The sequence below is a fragment of the Oncorhynchus masou genome, chromosome 21 (assembly GCF_036934945.1).
Source record: "Oncorhynchus masou masou isolate Uvic2021 chromosome 21, UVic_Omas_1.1, whole genome shotgun sequence".
NCBI lineage: Eukaryota > Metazoa > Chordata > Actinopteri > Salmoniformes > Salmonidae > Oncorhynchus > Oncorhynchus masou.
The window spans coordinates 52,893,309-52,912,876 of NC_088232.1; the positions used below are offsets into that span (position 1 = coordinate 52,893,309).

The 19,568-nt window shown below is 44.8% G+C and overlaps 1 protein-coding gene across 4 annotated transcripts in view; it reads left to right on the forward strand.

Moving 5' to 3' along the window:
• Window positions 1-19,568, forward strand: part of xdh (xanthine dehydrogenase) — an 81,018-nt gene that overhangs the window by 46,397 nt on the left and 15,053 nt on the right. For all 4 annotated transcript variants that reach the window (XM_064928768.1, XM_064928767.1, XM_064928766.1 and 1 more), the window contains 7 exons: window positions 2,974-3,063; window positions 4,760-4,929; window positions 5,285-5,411; window positions 12,976-13,195; window positions 13,334-13,458; window positions 13,905-14,038; window positions 17,503-17,590. In XM_064928768.1, coding sequence (XP_064784840.1) covers window positions 2,974-3,063; window positions 4,760-4,929; window positions 5,285-5,411; window positions 12,976-13,195; window positions 13,334-13,458; window positions 13,905-14,038; window positions 17,503-17,590 — 954 coding nt within the window. The remainder of the gene's footprint in view (window positions 1-2,973; window positions 3,064-4,759; window positions 4,930-5,284; window positions 5,412-12,975; window positions 13,196-13,333; window positions 13,459-13,904; window positions 14,039-17,502; window positions 17,591-19,568) is intronic.

Sequence of the window (19,568 nt, forward strand, 5' to 3'; positions counted from 1 at the left end):
TTGGGAACAGATCTAGGTGATGCTGTAAGCCCTCCTTGGTTGGGAACAGATCTAGGTGATGCTGTAGGCCCTCCTTGGTTGGGAACAGATCTAGGTGATGCTGTAGGCCCTCCTTGGTTGAGAACAGATCTAGGTGATGCTGAACAGATCCCCGCCCCTACAGTGGCAAGAAAACGTATTTGAACCCTTTCTGCATAAATTGGTGTGCTTAAACTAATAACACACAAATGTATGTATTTTTCTTGACTATATTGAATACATAATTTAAACATTCACATTGTAGGTTGGAAAAAAGTATGTGAACCCCTAGGCTAATGAATTCTCCAAAAGCTAATTAAAGTCAGGAGTCAGGAGCTAATTGAAGCCAGGAGTCAGGAGCTAACCTGGAGTACAATCATTGAGACGAGATTGGAGATGTTGGTTAGAGCTGCCTTGCCCTATCAAAAACACTCACAAAATATGAGTTTCCTATTCACAAGAGGCATTGCCAGATGTGAAACGTGCCTCGAACAAAACAGATCTCAGAAGACCCAAGGTTAAGAATTGTTGACTTGCATAACGCTGGAAAGGGTTACAAAAGTATCTCTAAAAGTCTTGATGTTCATCAATCCACGGTAAGACAAATGGTCTATAAATGGAGAAAGTTCAGCACTGTTGCTACTCTCCCTAGGAGTGGCAGTCCTGCAAGATGGCTGCAAGAGCACAGCGCAGAATGTTCAATGAGGTTAAGAAGAATCCTAGAGTGTCAGCTGAAGACTTACAGAAATCTCTGGAACATGCTAACATCTCTGTTGGCGTGTCTACGATACATAAAACAGTAAAGAATAATTATGTTCATAGGAGGACACCACAGAAGATGCCACTGCTGTCCAAAAAAACCTTGCTGCACTTCTGAAGTTCGCAAAGAGCTCCTGGCAGCGCTACTGGCAAAATAATCTGTGGACAGATGAAACTAAAGTTGAGTTGTTTGGAAGGAAAACACAACACTGTGTGGAGAAAAAAAGGCACAGCACACCAACATCAAAACCTCATCCCAACTGTAAAGTATAGTGGTGGAGCATCATGGTTTGGGGCTGCTTTGCTGCCTCAGGGCCTGGACAGCTTTCTATCATCAATGGAAAAATGAATTCCAAAGTTTATCAAGACATTTTTCAGGAGAATGTAAGGCTATCTGCCCGCCAATTGAAGCACAACATAAGTTAGGTGATGCAACAGAACAAGGATCCAAAACCCAGAGGTAAATCAACAACAGAATGGCTTCAACTGAAGAAAATGCACCTTCCGGAGTGGCCCAGTCAGAGTCATGACCTCAACCTGATTGAGATGCTGTGGCATGACCTCAAGAGACGAAAATACACCTTCCAGAGTGGCCCAGTCAGAGTCCTGACCTCAACCTGATTGAGATGCTGTGGCATGACCCCAAGAGAAGAAAATACACCTTCTGGAGTGGCCCAGTCAGAGTCCTGACCTCAACCTGATTGAGATGCTGTGGCATGACCCCAAGAGAAGAAAATACACCTTCTGGAGTGGCCCAGTCAGAGTCCTGACCTCAACCTGATTGAGATGCTATGACATGACCTCAAGAGACGAAAATACACCTTCTGGAGTGGCCCAGTCAGAGTCCTGACCTCAACCTGATTGAGATGCTATGACATGACCCCAAGAGAAGAAAATACACCTTCTGGAGTGGCCCAGTCAGTGCTGACCTCAACTGAGTGGTTGTGGTTATTGCTGCCAAAGTAGGGTCAACCAGTTATTTAACAAAGGGTTCAAATACTTTTTCCACACTGCACTGTGAATGTTTACACAGTGTGTTCAATGAAGACATGAAAACGTATAATTGTTTGTGTGTTATTAGTTTAATAAGCAGACGCTGTGTGTCTATTGTTGTGACCTAGATGAAGATCAGATCACATTTTATGACCAATTTATGCAGGAATCCAGGTAACTCCAAAGGGTTCACATACGTTTTCTTGCCACTGTATAGAGGGTGCATCTGGCTATATCTCTCTATATAGAGGGTGTCAGAGCTGACTATCTCTCTCTCTCTCTCTCTGCAGGGTGCATATATAGAGGGTGTCAGAGCTGACTATCTCTCTCTCTCTGCAGGGTGGATATATAGAGGGTGTCAGAGCTGACTATCTCTCTCTCTGCAGGGTGCATATATAGAGAGTGTCAGAGCTGACTATCTCTCTCTGCAGGGTGCATATATAGAGGGTGTCAGAGCTGACTATCTCTCTCTCTCTGCAGGGTGCATATATAGAGGGTGTCAGAGCTGACTATCTCTCTCTCTCTCTCTGCAGGGTGCATATATAGAGGGTGTCAGAGCTGACTATCTCTCTCTCTCTGCAGGGTGCATATATAGAGGGTGTCAGAGCTGACTATCTCTCTCTCTCTCTGCAGGGTGCATATATAGAGGGTGTCAGAGCTGACTATCTCTCTCTCTGCAGGGTCTGCAGGGTGCATATATAGAGGGTGTCAGAGCTGACTATCTCTCTCTCTCTGCAGGGTGCATATATAGAGGGTGTCAGAGCTGACTATCTCTCTCTCTCTGCAGGGTGCATATATAGAGGGTGTCAGAGCTGACTATCTCTCTCTCTGCAGGGTGCATATATAGAGAGTGTCAGAGCTGACTATCTCTCTCTCTCTGCAGGGTGCATATATAGAGGGTGTCAGAGCTGACTATCTCTCTCTCTGCAGGGTGCATATATAGAGGGTGTCAGAGCTGACTATCTCTCTCTCTGCAGGGTGCATATATAGAGGGTGTCAGAGCTGACTATCTCTCTCTCTGCAGGGTGCATATATAGAGGGTGTCAGAGCTGACTATCTCTCTCTCTGCAGGGTGCATATATAGAGGGTGTCAGAGCTGACTATCTCTCTCTCTCTGCAGGGTGTCAGAGCTGACTATCTCTCTCTCTCTGCAGGGTGCATATATAGAGGGTGTCAGAGCTGACTATCTCTCTCTCTCTGCAGGGTGCATATATAGAGGGTGTCAGAGCTGACTACATCAGTGCTACAGAGATCTACCACCAGACATCTCCCTCCAGTGTCCAGATTTTCCAGGTAAGGCTTTAAACTGAGGGACTTTGAGGGAACGAAGGCATTGGGTTGCAAATCCTGGTCACTTTCCTCCAACCAGGATTTCTGGCAATGTAGAGAATTTGGGGCAATGCACCAGAATGGAAACCTAAACATCTGTGTCCTACAGCGCGGTCGCAAAGTATTCAGACCCATTCACTTTTTCTCCATTTGTGTTACGTTACAGCCTTATTCTAAAATGAATTCAATAATAATAATAATGACATAACAACACCCCATAATGACATCATAATACCCCATAATGACATCACAATACCCCATAATGACATCCAAATACTCCATAATGACATCACAATACCCCATAATGACATCGCAATACCCCATAATGACATCACAATACCCCATAATGACTAAGTGAAAACAGGTTTTTAGAAATGTTAGCAAATTTATAAAAATAAAATAAAAACAGAAATACAGAATTTTTCAGACCCTTTGATATGAGACTCGAAATTGAGCTCAGGTGCATCCTGTTTCCATTGATCATCCTTGAGATGTTTCTACAACTTGATGGGAGTCCACTTGTGGGAAATTCAATTGATTTGACATGATTTGGAAAAGCACACACCTGTCTATATAAGGTCCCACAGTCGACAGTGCATGTCAGAGCAAAAACCAAGCCATTCTTAGAGCACTGATACGACAGGATAGTGTCGAGGCACAGATCTGGGGAAGGGGACCAAAACATTTATGCAGTATTGAAGAAGTTTGGAACCACCAAGAATCTTCTTAGAGCTGGCCGCCTAGCCAAACTGAGCAATCGGGAGAGAAGGACCTTGGTAAGGGAGGTCACTCTGACAGAGTTCTAGAGTTCCTCTGTGGAGATGGGAGAACCTTCCAGAAGGACCATCTCTGCAGCTCTCCACCAATCAGGCTTTCATGGTGACCAGACGTAAGCCACTCCTGAGAAACAAGATTATCTAGTCTGATGAAAAAAAGATTTTGGCTTGAATGCCAAGCGTCACGTCTGGAGGAAACCTGGCACCATCCCTACGGTGAAGCACACTGGTGGTAGCATCATGCTATGGGGATGTTTCTCTGCGGCAGGGAGTGGGAGACTAGTCAGGATCGAGGGAAAGATGAAAGGAGCACAGTTCAGAGAGATCCTTGATGAAAACGTGCTCCAGTGCACTCAGGACCTCAGACTGGAGCAAAGGTTCACCTTCCAACAGGACAATGACCCTAAGTACACAGCCAAGACAACACAGGAGTGGCTTCGGGGACAAGTCTCTGAATGTCCTTGAGTGGCTCAGCCAGAGCGAGGACTTGAACCCAATCGAACATCTCTAGAGAGAGCTGAAAATAGCTGTGCATCGACACCCCCCATCCAACCTGACAGAGCATGAGAGGATCTGCAGAGAAGAATGGGAGAAACTCCCCAAATACTGGTGTGCCAAGCTTGTAGCATCATACCCAAGAAGACTCAATGCTATAATCGCCAAGGCACTTAGCAAAGAGTCTGACTGCTTAGATAAATGTGATATTTCAGTTTTGTTTTCATTATAGGGTGTTGTGTGTAGATTGATGAGGGGGAAAAAAACAATTTAATCCATCTTAGAATAGGGCTGTAATGTAAAAACAACATGTGGAAAAAGACAAGTGGTCTGAATACTTTTCAAATGCACTCTGTGTGTGTATGTGTGTGTCTTCTTGCACGTTCCAGGCGGTTCCAGACGGTCAGAAGGAGGAGGACGTGGTGGGCCGTCCCATGATGCACCTCTCAGCCATGAAGCAGGCGACGGGCGAGGCGGTTTACTGTGACGACATCCCTCTCTACGAGAACGAACTGTACCTCTGTCTTATAACCAGCACCAAGGCCCACGCAACCATACAGTTAGTGCACACACACACACACACACACACACACAAACACACAGAGACACACACACACACACACACAGACACACACACACACACACACACACACACACACACACACACACACACACACACACACACACACACACACACACACACACACACAGACAGACAGACAGACAGACAGACAGACAGACAGACAGACAGACAGACAGACAGACAGACAGACAGACAGACAGACAGACAGACAGACAGACAGACAGACACACACATACTTATTGTAAGTCAAACAAATCCCTTTAATTCAATGAAGTGTCATATGTAATCATTATAAACTCTCTCCGGCACTAATCTCACTGTGTGTGATTAGGTCTATAGATACAGAGGAGGCAGAGAGCATGCCAGGTGTGGTGACGTGTGTGTTCGCCAAGGACATCCCTGGCAGCAACATGACAGGACCTATCGTCTACGACGAGACTGTCCTCGCTGATGACACGGTCAGTCTGTGTGTGTGTGTGTGTGTGTGTGTGTGTGTGTGTGTGTGTGTGTGTGTGTGTGTGTGTGTGTGTGTGTGTGTGTGTGTGTGTGTGTGTGTGTGTGTGTGTGTGTGTGTGTGTGTGTGTGTAGCGAGGATAGGGCTGTGGTGATAATCCGGTAACTGTCATGCATGGTCTCACGATAATTGACCGTTAATTAATACAAACACATTTAGCATCTCCTGTTCTCTTCCTGGCCTCCTCCTGATCCTAATCCTGGCCTCCTCCTGGTCCTCCTCCTGGTCCTCCTCCTGGTCCTCCTCCTAGCCTCCTCCTGGCCTCCTCCTGTTCTCTTCCTGGTCCTCCTCCTGGCCTCCTCCTGGCCTCCTCCTGGTCCTCCTCCTGGTCCTCCTCCTGGTCCTCCTCCTGGCCTCTTCCTGGCCTCCTCCTGGTCCTCCTCCTGTTCTCCTCCTGGCCTCCTCCTGTTCTCTTCCTGGCCTCCTCCTGTTCTCCTCCTGGTCCTCCTCCTGGCCTCCTCCTGGCCTCCTCCTGGTCCTCCTCCTGGTCCTCCTCCTGGTCCTCCTCCTGGCCTCCTCCTGGTCCTCCTCCTGGCCTCCTCCTGTTCTCCTCCTGGCCTCCTCCTGGCCTCCTCCTGGCATCCTCCTAGCCTCCTCCTGGCCTCCTCCTGTTCTCTTCCTGGCCTCCCTGGTCCTCCTCCTGTCCTCCTCCTGGTCCTCCTCCTGGCCTCCTCCTGGCCTCCTCCTGGCCTCCTGGTCCTCCTCCTGGCCTCCTCCTGTTCTCCTCCTGGCCTCCTCCTAGCCTCCTCCTGGCCTCCTCCTGTTCTCTTCCTGGTCCTCCTCCTGGTCCTCCTCCTGGCCTCCTCCTGGCCTCCTCCTGGTCCTCCTCCTGGTCCTCCTCCTGGCCTCTTCCTGGCCTCCTCCTGGGCCTCCTCCTGGTCCTCCTCCTGGCCTCCTCCTGGCCTCCTACTGGTCCTCCTCCTGGTCCTCCTCCTGGTCCTCCTCCTGGTCCTCCTCCTGGCCTCCTCCTGGTCCTCCTCCTGGCCTCCTCCTGTTCTCCTCCTGGCCTCCTCCTGTTCTCCTCCTGGCCTCCTCCTGGTCCTCCTCCTGGCCTCCTCCTGGCCTCCTCCTGGTCCTCCTCCTGGCCTCCTCCTGTTCTCCTCCTGGCCTCCTCCTGGCCTCCTCCTAGCCTCCTCCTGGCCTCCTCCTGTTCTCTTCCTGGTCCTCCTCCTGGTCCTCCTCCTGGCCTCCTCCTGTTCTCTTCCTGGCCTCCTCCTGGTCCTAATCCTGGCCTAATCCTGGCCTCCTCCTGGCCTCCTCCTGGCCTCCTCCTGTTCTCCTCCTGGCCTCCTCCAGGCCTCCTCCTGGTCCTCCTCCATGTCCTATGGCTATGTGGAGCATAAAAGGGTTGACTTGAAACAGGTCTATATGCTAGATTTAAAATTATTTGGCAACTTCAGTTGTGAATGATGCCAACCTTAAAATATCTTAGAAATCAAAGCATATATGGGCTGCAGGAAGAGATTATAGTGTAGGTTCCGGACTGTGGACCGTTGCTGGAGGTTCCGGACTGTGGACCGTCGCTGGAGGTTCCGGACTGTGGACCGTCGCAGGGAACTTTGGACTGAACCGTCGCCGGAAGCTCTGGACTGTGAAAACCCACTGTAGGCCTAGTGCATGGAGCCAGTACAGGTGGCACCGGCCTGTTGAGACACACTTCAGGGCGAGTGTGTTGAGCTTGCACAGGATTCACCAGACTGCCGACAGACTCTTCAGTTAGAATGCCGTGCAGAACACACCTCCATAACATTTCTCTCATCTCTCACCTCCCAACTTCTCCATTGCCTCCCTGACGTTCTCTGGCTCTTCCTGCAGCTGAGCCGCCAGCTCCATGTGCCGCCCCCCCAAAAGAATCTTGGGGTCTCTTTGGCAGTGGACTGACGGCACGCTCCTCATGGCGAGTGCAAGGAACCGGCACAGGACATACCGGGCTGGGGAGGCGCACTGGAGATCTGGTGCGTGGAGCCGACCACAGGACTGATGACCCACTCTTCAGCCAGCCTGCACTGCAGCCTACACCTTGTTAACCCCTCTGTCCAATATCCTTCCTCACATTGTTCCATCAACTGCCAGGCGGGCTTTGGCACTCTCCTCGGCTCGACCGGACACCCCTCGTGCCCCCACCCCAAAAAAATCTTGAGGTTTCTGTGGCCGTCGTCCCTGCTGTTGTCGCTGTCCTTCTATGCTCCCGCCAAGGAAGGGTCTCATGTCCTCCCATGATTTCCTCCCATGTCCAAAACACCTTCTCCTCAATGGCACGCTGCTTGGTCCTTGTGTGGTGGGATATTCTGTCACGATCGTCGTAATGAGCAGACCAGCGTGAGTTTAGTTCCACATATTTTTTAATCTCCTTGAAACAAACAAAACAATAATGAAACAGCGAAACGTGAAGTCGTGACATGCACACAGGCAACTAAACACAAACAATATCCCACAAAACATAGGAGGGGAAATGGCTACCTAAATATGATCCCCAATCAGAGGCAACTATAAACAGCTGCCTCTAATTGAGAACCATATTAGTACCAACATAGAAATAGACATACTAGAACACCCCCTAGTCACGCCCTGACCTACTACACCATAGAGAACCAAGGGCTCTCTACGGTCAGGGTGCGACACCATCAGACAATACTCAATTTCATCTTGTCTTTAGAATTTCCCATTATCAAATGGGTAGGAACAAAAATTAACCAAAATATGTGTCATCCATATGCACCAGAATAGCGAAGGGAGGCTGCTTTCCCAAAGTTTAAATCACGCTGGGGAAGCTACTCTGGGTTTATAGATGAGCAGCTGAGATATAAATATGGTAGCAGCTGGTATCCTCCTCTTTTTAGAGGCAACTATCAAAACTCTGCTTTTACACAGGACTGCTTCTAGAAATATCTGGGCTTTATAAGGACATGTATTTCACTTCACCATTGTTTGAGGAAAGGTTCATTCTAAATCAAAACAAATGTAAAACATATATTTTTCATTATATGTAAAGACGAGATTAAATTAAGAATCGTCTGATGGTTGACAATATTATTATATAATAATCCACTTGAACGATATATTATCACTTGTGAATGATGCTCGACTCATGTGCAGTAAAGGCAAGAAACAGCGATTTACTATTGAATTTGCATTGATGTCAGAGGGGTTAGAGGGATAACAGAGCACTGAGTACGAGGCCATTAGCGACCTACTACCAACGCATGTACAGAGTGCACAAGGGGAGATTACCGTGACTCAATGGTCACGTGGAATTTGACTGCAGTTGGTGTGACGGGGTAATAAGGCCACCGCAACAGCCCGAGGCGAAGACACGCGAGAACTTGGACAGCGTACGTTAGGGACAGTTGGCGCATGAACGAAGGGAGGAGGGAGAGGGAGGGAGTGTTAAACGGAGGGAGGAGGGAGAGGGAGGGAGTGTTAAATGGAAGACCAGAGGCTTTATTCTGGGAAACGCAACACAGACGCTGTGCAACGATAATCCATTCTCTCCACAGCCACATGTGACCTACCTAAAGAAGGTCTCGTGTGACTCTGGAACACACAACTACTCTACTGTCACGCTCTGCGAGACTCCTGATATCTCTTACCATCCCAGAATACTCCACTATCACGCTTCGCTTGACTCCTGATATCTCTTACCATCCCAGAATACTCTACTGTTACACTCTGCTAGACTCCTGATGTCTCTTACCATCCCAGAACACTCTACTGTTACCATGTGACAGGCAAAGTCATAGTCATGGTTACATTTTATGTTTGTGTGTGTGTGTGTGTGTGTGTGTGTGTGTGTGTGTGTGTGTGTGTGTGTGTGTGTGTGTGTGTGTGTGTGTGTGTGTGTGTGCGTGTTCCCTAGGTGATGTGCGTTGGACACATCATGTGAGTGATGAGTGCTGGCATTAGTGTGTGTGTGTGTGTGTTATGTAAATAATGTGTGTGTTTTATGTTATTGTTTGTGTTATATTTACATAAAAAACGGACAGACACACATTTATCACTTAAATAGCACACTCACACACACACACACACACACAATAACATAAAACACACACATATTTACATACACACACACATACATAACACACACATATTTACATAACACACAAACACACACACATATTTACATAACACACACATACGATTACATAAAACAAACACATATTTACATATCACAAATACTGTATTTACATAACACACACACAAAATAACATAAAACACACTATTTACATACACACACATATTCACACACACACACACATACATAAAACACACATATTTACATTTGTGTGTTTTATGTTATTGTATGTGTGTGTTATGTAAATATGTGTGTGTTATGTTATTGTTTGTGTTATATTTATGTAACGGATGTGAAACGGCGAGCTTCGTCAGTGGTGGTACGCGCTAAATAGCGTTTCAATCGGTGACGTCACTTGCTCTGAGACCTCGAAGTAGTGGTTCCCCTTTGCTCTGCAAGGGCCGTGGCTTTTTGTGGAGCGATGGGTAACGATGCTTCGAGGGGTGACTGTTGTTGATGTGTGCAGAGGGTCCCTGGTTCGAGCCCGGGTAGGGGCGAGGGGACGGTCTAAAGTTATACTGTTACATTTACATAAAAAAAGGACAGACACACATACACACTGTATTTACATAGTATGTGTGTGTTTTATGTTATTGTATGTGTGTTTTATGTAAATATGTATGTGTTATATGTTACTGTGTGTATTCTTTGTTATTTTTTAACCTTTATTTAACTAGTCAGGTCAGTTAAGAACAAATTCTTATTTTCAATGACGGCCTATTGGGGAACAGTGGATTAACTGCCTGTTCAGGGGCAGAACGACAGATTTGTACCTTGTCAGCTCGGGATTTGAACTTGCAACCTTTCAGTCCAACGCTCGACACCACTAGGCTACCCTGTTATTGTGTGTGTTATGATATGTATGTTGGAGGGTACTGTGTGTACAGTATGTTAACTATGTTGGAGGGTACTGTGTGTACAGTATGTTAACTATGTTGGAGGGTACTGTGTGTACAGTATGTTAACTATGTTGGAGGGTACTGTGTGTACAGTATGTTCTCTATGTTGGAGGGTACTGTGTGTACAGTATGTTCTCTATGTTGGAGGGTACTGTGTGTACAGTATGTTCTCTATGTTGGAGGGTGCTGTGTGTACAGTATGTTCTCCTCTATGTTGGAGGGTACTGTGTGTACAGTATGTTCTCCTCTATGTTGGAGGGTACTGTGTGTACAGTATGTTCTCTATGCTGGAGGGTACTGTGTGTACAGTATGTTCTCTATGTTGGAGGGTACTGTGTGTACAGTATGTTCTCTATGTTGGAGGGTACTGTGTGTACAGTATGTTCTCTATGTTGGAGGGTACTGTGTGTACAGTATGTTAACTATGTTGGAGGGTGCTGTGTGTACAGTGTGTTCTCTATGTTGGAGGGTGCTGTGTGTACAGTGTGTTCTCTATGTTGGAGGGTGCTGTGTGTACAGTATGTTCTCTATGTTGGAGGGTGCTGTGTGTACAGTATGTTCTCTATGTTGGAGGGTGCTGTGTGTACAGTATGTTCTCTATGTTGGAGGGTGCTGTGTGTACAGTATGTTCTCCATGTTGGAGGGACTGTGTGTACAGTATGTTCTCTATGTTGGAGGGTGCTGTGTGTACAGTATGTCTCTATGTTGTATGGGAAATGTTCTCATGTTACAGGGTGTGTGTACAGTATAGTTCTCTATGTTGGAGGGTGCTGTGTGTACAGTATGTTCTCTATGTTGGAGGGTGCTGTGTGTACAGTATGTTCTCTATGTTGGAGGGTGCTGTGTGTACAGTATGTTCTCTATGTTGGAGGGTGCTGTGTGTACAGTATGTTCTCTATGTTGGAGGGTACTGTGTGTACAGTATGTTCTCTATGTTGGAGGGTACTGTGTGTACAGTATGTTCTCCTCTATGTTGGAGGGTGCTGTGTGTACAGTATGTTCTCTATGTTGGAGGGTGCTGTGTGTACAGTATGTTCTCTATGTTGGAGGGTGCTGTGTGTACAGTATGTCCTCTATGTTGGAGGGTACTGTGTGTACAGTATGTTCTCCTCTATGTTGGAGGGTGCTGTGTGTACAGTATGTTCTCTATGTTGGAGGGTGCTGTGTTTACAGTATGTTCTCCTCTATGTTGGAGGGTACTGTGTGTACAGTATGTTCTCTATGTTGGAGGGTACTGTGTGTACAGTATGTTCTCTATGTTGGAGGGTGCTGTGTTACTGCATAAACTCCACTGTTTTTCAACGACTTGTTGATCATCTCCAGCACAATACCAGTGTCTGCATACTGTATGGGAAATGGCACATTTACAAAAAAAAAATTATAAAATGAAGATGTTCTCCCCGATGACATGGGCGGCAACAAAATACATTCCCTTCTTGCAGGAACCTACCTTCCCTCTGGCTGGAAACTACCTTCCCTCTGGCAGGAAACTAACTTCCCTCTGGCTGGAAACTACCTTCCCTCTGGCAGGAAACTACCTTCCCTCTGGCTGGAAACTACCTTCCCTTCTGGCAGGAAACTACCTTCCCTCTGGCTGGAAACTACCTTCCCTCTGGCTGAGAAACTACCTTCCCTCTGGCTGAGAAACTACCTTCCCCTCTGGCGGGAAACTACCTTCCCTCTGGCAGGAAACTACCTTCCCTCTGGCAGGAAACTACCTTCCCTCTGGCTGAGAAACTACCTTCCCTCTGGCAGGAAACTACCTTCCCTCTGGCTGGAAACTACCTTCCCCTCTGGCAGGAAACTACCTTCCCTCTGGCAGGAAACTACCTTCCCTCTGGCAGGAAACTACCTTCCCTCTGGCGGGAAACTACCTTCCCTTCTGGCAGGAAACTACCTTCCCTCTGGCAGGAAACTACCTTCCCTCTGGCAGGAAACTACCTTCCCTCTGGCAGGAAACTACCTTCCCTCTGGCAGGAAACTACCTTCCCTCTGGCAGGAAACTACCTTCCCTCTGGCAGGAAACTACCCTGTGATGTCACAGAGAAGCCTTTTTCAGGACCTCTTCTAATCTTTTTAACCACAGATCGTAGAAACATAGACACCTGGTATTGTTCTGGAGATAATGAATATGAGGATGAAAAGTGGCAGAACTGCCCTTCAATAGGTGTTTGTTGTAAAAGTGGAAATAAAAATATAATTTTAGTAGACACTTATATTCAAAGCATATATATATATATATATATATATATATATTCGGTAGGAGTCAAAATTTTGGACACACCTACTCGTTCATCGGTATTTCTTTATTTGTACTATTTTCTACATTGTAGAGTAATAGTGAAGACATCAAAACTATGAAATAACACATATGGAATCATGTAGCTACCCCAAAAAAGTGTGAAATTCTTCAAAGTAGCCACCCTTTGCCTTGATGACAGCGTTGCACACTGATGACATTCTCTCAACCAGCTTCTTGAGGTAGTCACCTGGTATGCATTGTCTGGGTGTGTCTGGGTGTGTGTATTCTCTAGGTGACGTGTGTGGGCCACGTCATAGGAGCGGTAGTAGCAGACACTCAGGCTCACGCTCAGAGAGCAGCCAAGGCCGTGAGGATCACCTACCAGGAACTACAGCCTGTAATCATCACCATACAGGACGCCATTACCCACCAGTCCTTCTTCCAGCCGGTTAGAACCATCCAGAGGGGAGACCTGGACCAAGGGTTCACACAGGCTGACCACATCCTGGAGGGTGAGTGTGTGAGGGTGAGTGTGTGTGAGGGTGAGTCTGTGAGGGTGGGTCTGTGAGGGTGAGTCTGTGAGGGTGGGTCTGTGAGCGTGTGTGTGTGTGTGTGTGTGTGTGTGTGAGATCATGTGTCTGTATTACCAGGTGAGATGCATATGGGAGGCCAGGAACACTTCTACCTGGAGACCAACGTTACTGTAGCTGTACCTAAAGGAGAGGATGGAGAGATGGAGCTGTTTGTCTCTACTCAGTCTGCTACCAAGACCCAGGTACACACACACACACACACACACACACACACACACACACACACACACACACTTGTGCAGCTAACCTAGTGGGGACATACAATTCAGTCCCAATTCAGTCCCATTCAAAATCCTATTTTCCTTAACCCATCACCCTAACCACCCTAACCCTAACCCTAGCTCCTAAATCTAACCCTAGCTCCTAACCCTAACCCTAGTTCCTAAACCTAACCCAAAAACTAAATCCAAACAAAATCTAACCCTAACACTAATACTAACCTTAACCCTAAAACCCAATGGAAATGACATTTGAACTTGTGGTGACCAACAAAATGTCCCCAGTTGGTCAACAACAAAAACTGTTTTACAATTCTTGTGGGGGTTACTGGTCCCCACAAGTATGGTTAAACACATCCACACACACACATTCAAACACTCACTCTCTCTCTCTCTCTCTCTCTCTCTAGTCTCTGGTTGCTAAGGCGTTGGGTGTCCCGGCCAGTAGAGTGGTGATCAGAGTGAAGAGGATGGGAGGAGGATTCGGAGGGAAGGAGAGCAGGTCAACCACCCTGTCTACCGTGGTTGCTGTGGCTGCTCAGAAGTAAGATGACGCACAAATGTAGATCACTGCAGATTCAAAGCAAAATTTGTTCGTTTTTGTAGGTTCGCAAGACGTCGGGAGACACTGTCCAGAGCAAAAAAAACTGTCCAGACCAACAAAAAAATCGGTGCCAGGAGCTTGGATTGAACCCGGGTCTATAAAATGAGAGTCAGCTACAAAACTAAACTGTGGAGTTTTTTTTCTGATCTTAACCAATCAAAATGAATGCCTGAATTGAATTAGCACTATTCTAAACCCAAACCCCAAACATTTGGAATTAATGTCTGATTGTTAACCAATTGGAATTAATGTCTGATTGTTAACCAATTAGAATTAATGTCTGATTGTTAACCAATTGGAATTAATGCCTTTCTGTTTTACTTAATAACCAAGTTGGAATTAACGCCTTTCTGTTTTACTTAACTAAGTCAGAATTAATGCCTTTCTGTTTTACTTAACTAAGTCGGAATTAATTACTTTCTGTTTTACTAAACCAAGTCGGAATTAATGCCTTTCTGTTTTACTTAACTAAGTCAGAATTAATGCCTTTCTGTTTTACTTAACCAAGTCAGAATTAATGCCATTATGTTTTACATAACTAAGTAGGGATTAATTACTTTCTGTTTTACTAAACCAAGTCGGAATTAAGGCCTTTCTGTTTTACTAAACCAAGTCGGAATTAATGCCTAAACAAGTTTAGTCAAAACCGGTCACTAGGGGCAACAGCGAGCGCTAGTACAATGAAGTAGGCTTGAGATTTGCTAGGATGGTGAATGGGTCACTGCTATAGTTAAATCCCAATCCCACTGATTGGTCACTGCTGTAGGTTCAATTGGTCACTGCATGTTAAATCCCACTGATTGGTCACTGCTATAGAATGTTATGTTAAATCCCACTGATTGGTCACTGCTATAGAATGTTAAATCCCACTGATTGGTCACTGCTATAGAATGTTAAATCCCACTGATTGGTCACTGCTATAGCCCATGATTACTGCTAATGTTAAATCCCACTGATTGGTCACTGCTATAGAATGTTAAATCCCACTGATGGTCACTGCTATAGAATGTTAAATCCCACTGATTGGGCACTGATAGGTTAAATCCCACTGATTGGTCACTGCTATAGAATGTTAAATCCCACTGATTGGTCACTGCTATAGAATGTTAAATCCCACTGATTGGTCACTGCTATAGCATGTTAAATGTTAAATCCCACTGATTGGTCCCACTGATGGGCACTGCTATAGAATGTTAAATCCCACTGATTGGTCACTGCTATAGAATGTTAAATCCCACTGATTGGTCACTGCTATAGAATGTTAAATCCCACTGATTGGTCACTGCTATAGCATGTTAAATCCCACTGATTGGTCACTGCTATAGCATGTTAAATCCCACTGATTGGTCACTGCTATAGCATGTTAAATCCCACTGATGGGCACTGCTATAGAATGTTAAATCCCACTGATTGGTCACTGCTATAGAATGTTAAATCCCACTGATTGGTCACTGCTATAGAATGTTAAATCCCACTGATTGGCTCATGTTAAATCCCACTGATTGGTCACTGCTATAGAATGTTAAATCCCACTGATGGTCACTGCTATAGAATGTTAAATCCCACTGATTGGTTAACTGCACTATAGAATGTTAAATCCCACTGATTGGTCACTGCTATAGAATGTTAAATCCCACTGATTGGTCACTGCTATAGCATGTTAAATCCCACTGATGGGCACTGCTATAGAATGTTAAATCCCATTGATTGGTCACTGCTATAGAATGTTAAATCCCACTGATGGTCACTGCTATAGAATGTTAAACCCCACTGATGGGCACTGCTATAGAATGTTAAATCCCACTGATTGGTCACTGCTAGCATAGTTAAATCCCACTGATTGGTCATGTTAAATCCCACTGATGGTCACTGCTATAGAATGTTAAATCCCACTGATTGGTCACTGCTATAGCATGTTAAATCCCACTGCATGTTAAATCCCACTGATTGGTCACTGCTATAGAATGTTAAATCCCACTGATGGGTCACTGCTATAGAATGTTAAATCCCACTGATTGGTCACTGCTATAGAATGTTAAATCCCACTGATGGGTCACTGCTATAGAATGTTAAATCCCACTGATTGGTCACTGCTATAGAATGTTAAATCCCACTGATGGTCACTGCTATAGAATGTTAAATCCCACTGATGGGCACTGTTAAATCCCACTATTGAATGTTAAATCCCACTGATTGGTGTTAAATCCCACTGATTGGTCACTGCTATAATGTTAAATCCCACTGATTGGTCACTGCTATAGCATGTTAAATCCCACTGATTGGTCACTGCTATTGGTCAGCATAGAATGTTAAATCCCACTGATTGTCACTGCTATAGCATGTTAAATCCCACTGATTGTCACTGCTATGATCCCACTGATTGGTCACTGCTATAGAATGTTAAATCCCACTGATTGGTCACTGCTATAGCATGTTAAATCCCACTGATGGTCACTGCTATAGAATGTTAAATCCCCCACTGATTGGTCACTGCTATAGCATGTTAAATCCCACTGATTGGTCACTCCCACTGATTGGTCACTGCTATAGAATGTTAAATCCCACTGATTGGTCACTGCTATAGCATGTTAAATCCCACTGATTGGTCACTGCTATAGAATGTTAAATCCCACTGATGGGCACTGCTATAGAATGTTAAATCCCACTGATTGGTCACTGCTATAGCATGTTAAATCCCACTGATTGGTCACTGCTATAGAATGTTAAATCCCACTGATGGGCACTGCTATAGAATGTTAAATCCCACTGATGGGCACTGTTATAGAATGTTCAATCCCACTGATGGGCACTGCTATAGAATGTTAAATCCCACTGATTGGTCACTGCTATAGCATGTTAAATCCCACTGATGGGTACTGCTATAGAATGTTAAATCACTGCTATAGAATGTTAAATCCCAATGAAGGGAACTGCTATAGCATGTTAAATCCCACAGATTGGCACTGCTATAGAATGTTAAATCCCACTGATGGGCACTGCTATAGAATGTTAAATCCCACTGATGGGCACTGCTATAGAATGTTAAATCCCACTGATGGTCACTGCTATAGAATGATAAATCCCACTGATGGTCACTGCTATAGAATGTTAAATCCCACTGATGGGCACTGCTATAGCATGTTAAATCCCACTGATGGGCACTGCTATAGAATGTTAAATCCCACTGATGGTCACTGCTATAGACTTTTCAAAATTTGATGTTTGGAGAATTGTGGGAAAAATTCTAATTTCGCAGTGAGACTGGGAAGTTGTTGTGAAATGCACACACTCGGGAGCACACAACCAAAAAAATGATGCAAACATACAGTACACAGACACACACACACACAAACACACACACTTCGCTACTGAAACTCTCTTTGTGTGTGTGTGTGTTGTGTCAGGTTGAAGAGGCCAGTGAGATGTATGTTGGATAGAGATGAAGACATGCTGGTGACGGGAGGACGACACCCCTTCTATGGACATTATAAGGTGGGACATGCCTGTACACACACAAATGCACACGCACATGCACAAGCACACACACACACACAGACACACACACACACGCATACACACACACTCACACACACGCATACCCACATGCATATACACACACAGAGACACAGACACAGTCACACACACACACACATACACACACACGCATACACACGTGCATACACACACACACGCACAGACACACACACACAGACACACACTCACACACACGCATACCCACATGCATATACACACACACAGACACAGACACAGACACAGACACACACACACACACACACACACACACACACACACACATGCATACACAAACCACAGAAAACAGCACAGTCTATAAATCCAGTCAAGAAGTACTATGGATACAGTTATATGAACTTGACACAAAAAAAATGCAGATTATTAATTGATAGTAGCCATGAACAATAATATATATATTTGTATAAAGACATAGGACAATACAGTAATCATATGATGAATATTTACCTGGATTTTGGGTGAGGCACAGCATTTAATAATAACTTTCAAAACTCAAAGTAATTTGTGTTTAAACTATTTTGTGACTAACAAGTGAAGAGGAAACATAGCACACAGCTATACAGGTATAAGGTAAGTTCAGACTTGTTACTAAACACAGCTGGACTGTACTGTAGTCAGACAGATAGGCTGTTATTCTCAGTATCATCTTTATTCTACAATAAATTGCTGTTTCCTCTCAAGATAAATGAAGAACCTGCTAAGTGAATAAATATACATGGAATGTTTATCAGCGTTGGAAACTCGATTGTCGTACTTGAGTAAAAGTAAAGATATCTTTAATAGAAAATTACTCAAGTAAAAGTCACCCAGTAAAACACTACTTGAGTTAAAGTCACCCAGTAAAATACTACTTGAGTAAAAGTCTAAAAGTTTTTGGTTTTAAATATACTGAAGTATCAAAAGTAAATGTAATTGCTAAAAAGTACTCAGTGTCAAAAGTCAAACTAAAAGTACAAACCATTTCAAATTCCTTATATTAAGCAAACCAGACAGCACAATAAATGATATATAAATATTGACCCATATCCAGGGACACACTCCAACACTTAGACATAATTTACATACGAAGCATTTGTGTTTAGTGAGTACCATTTCTTGCCATAATATGGACTTGGTCTTTTACCAAATAGGGTTATCTTCTGTATACCGCCCTACCTTGTTACAAGAGAACTGAATGTCTCAAATGCATAAAGCATAAGGCACACCTGTTAATTGAAGTACATTCCAGGTGACTACCTCGTTGTTCTGGTTGAGAGAATGCCAAGTGTGCCCAAAGCTGTCATCAAGGCAAAGTGTGGCTACTTTCAAGATTCTCAAATATAAAATATATTTTGATTTGTTTAACACTTTTTTGGTTACTACATGATTCCGTATGTGTTATTTCATAGTTTTGCTTGATTGTGTTTTGAAACGATCCACAGCTAAAACATTTTAAACGATAATGATCCATTGTGCCTCTTTAGTATTTTGAATTATTTATTTATATATTTTCTATACAAATTTCAATTTAATTTAGGATGCGCTGCCTATGGTAGCTGATATTCAGAGCTTGAATAGACACAATCTATCATGTTTCAGGACGATGAAGCCAATGGAACAGCAGGCTACTACAAGGATAGGCTATCACAAGGATAGGCTACGACAAGGATAGGCTACTACAAGGATAGGCTATCACAAGGATAGGCTATCACAAGGATAGGCTACTACAAGGATAGGCTACCACAGGTATATGCTACCACGGGGATAGGCTACCATGGAGATAGGCTACCACGGGGATAAGCTACCACAGGTATATGCTACCACGGGGATAAGCTACCACAAGGATAGGCTACCACAGGGATAGTCTACAATGGGGATAGTCTACCACAGGGATAGTCTCCCACAGGGATAGTCTACCACGGGGATAGTCTACCATGGG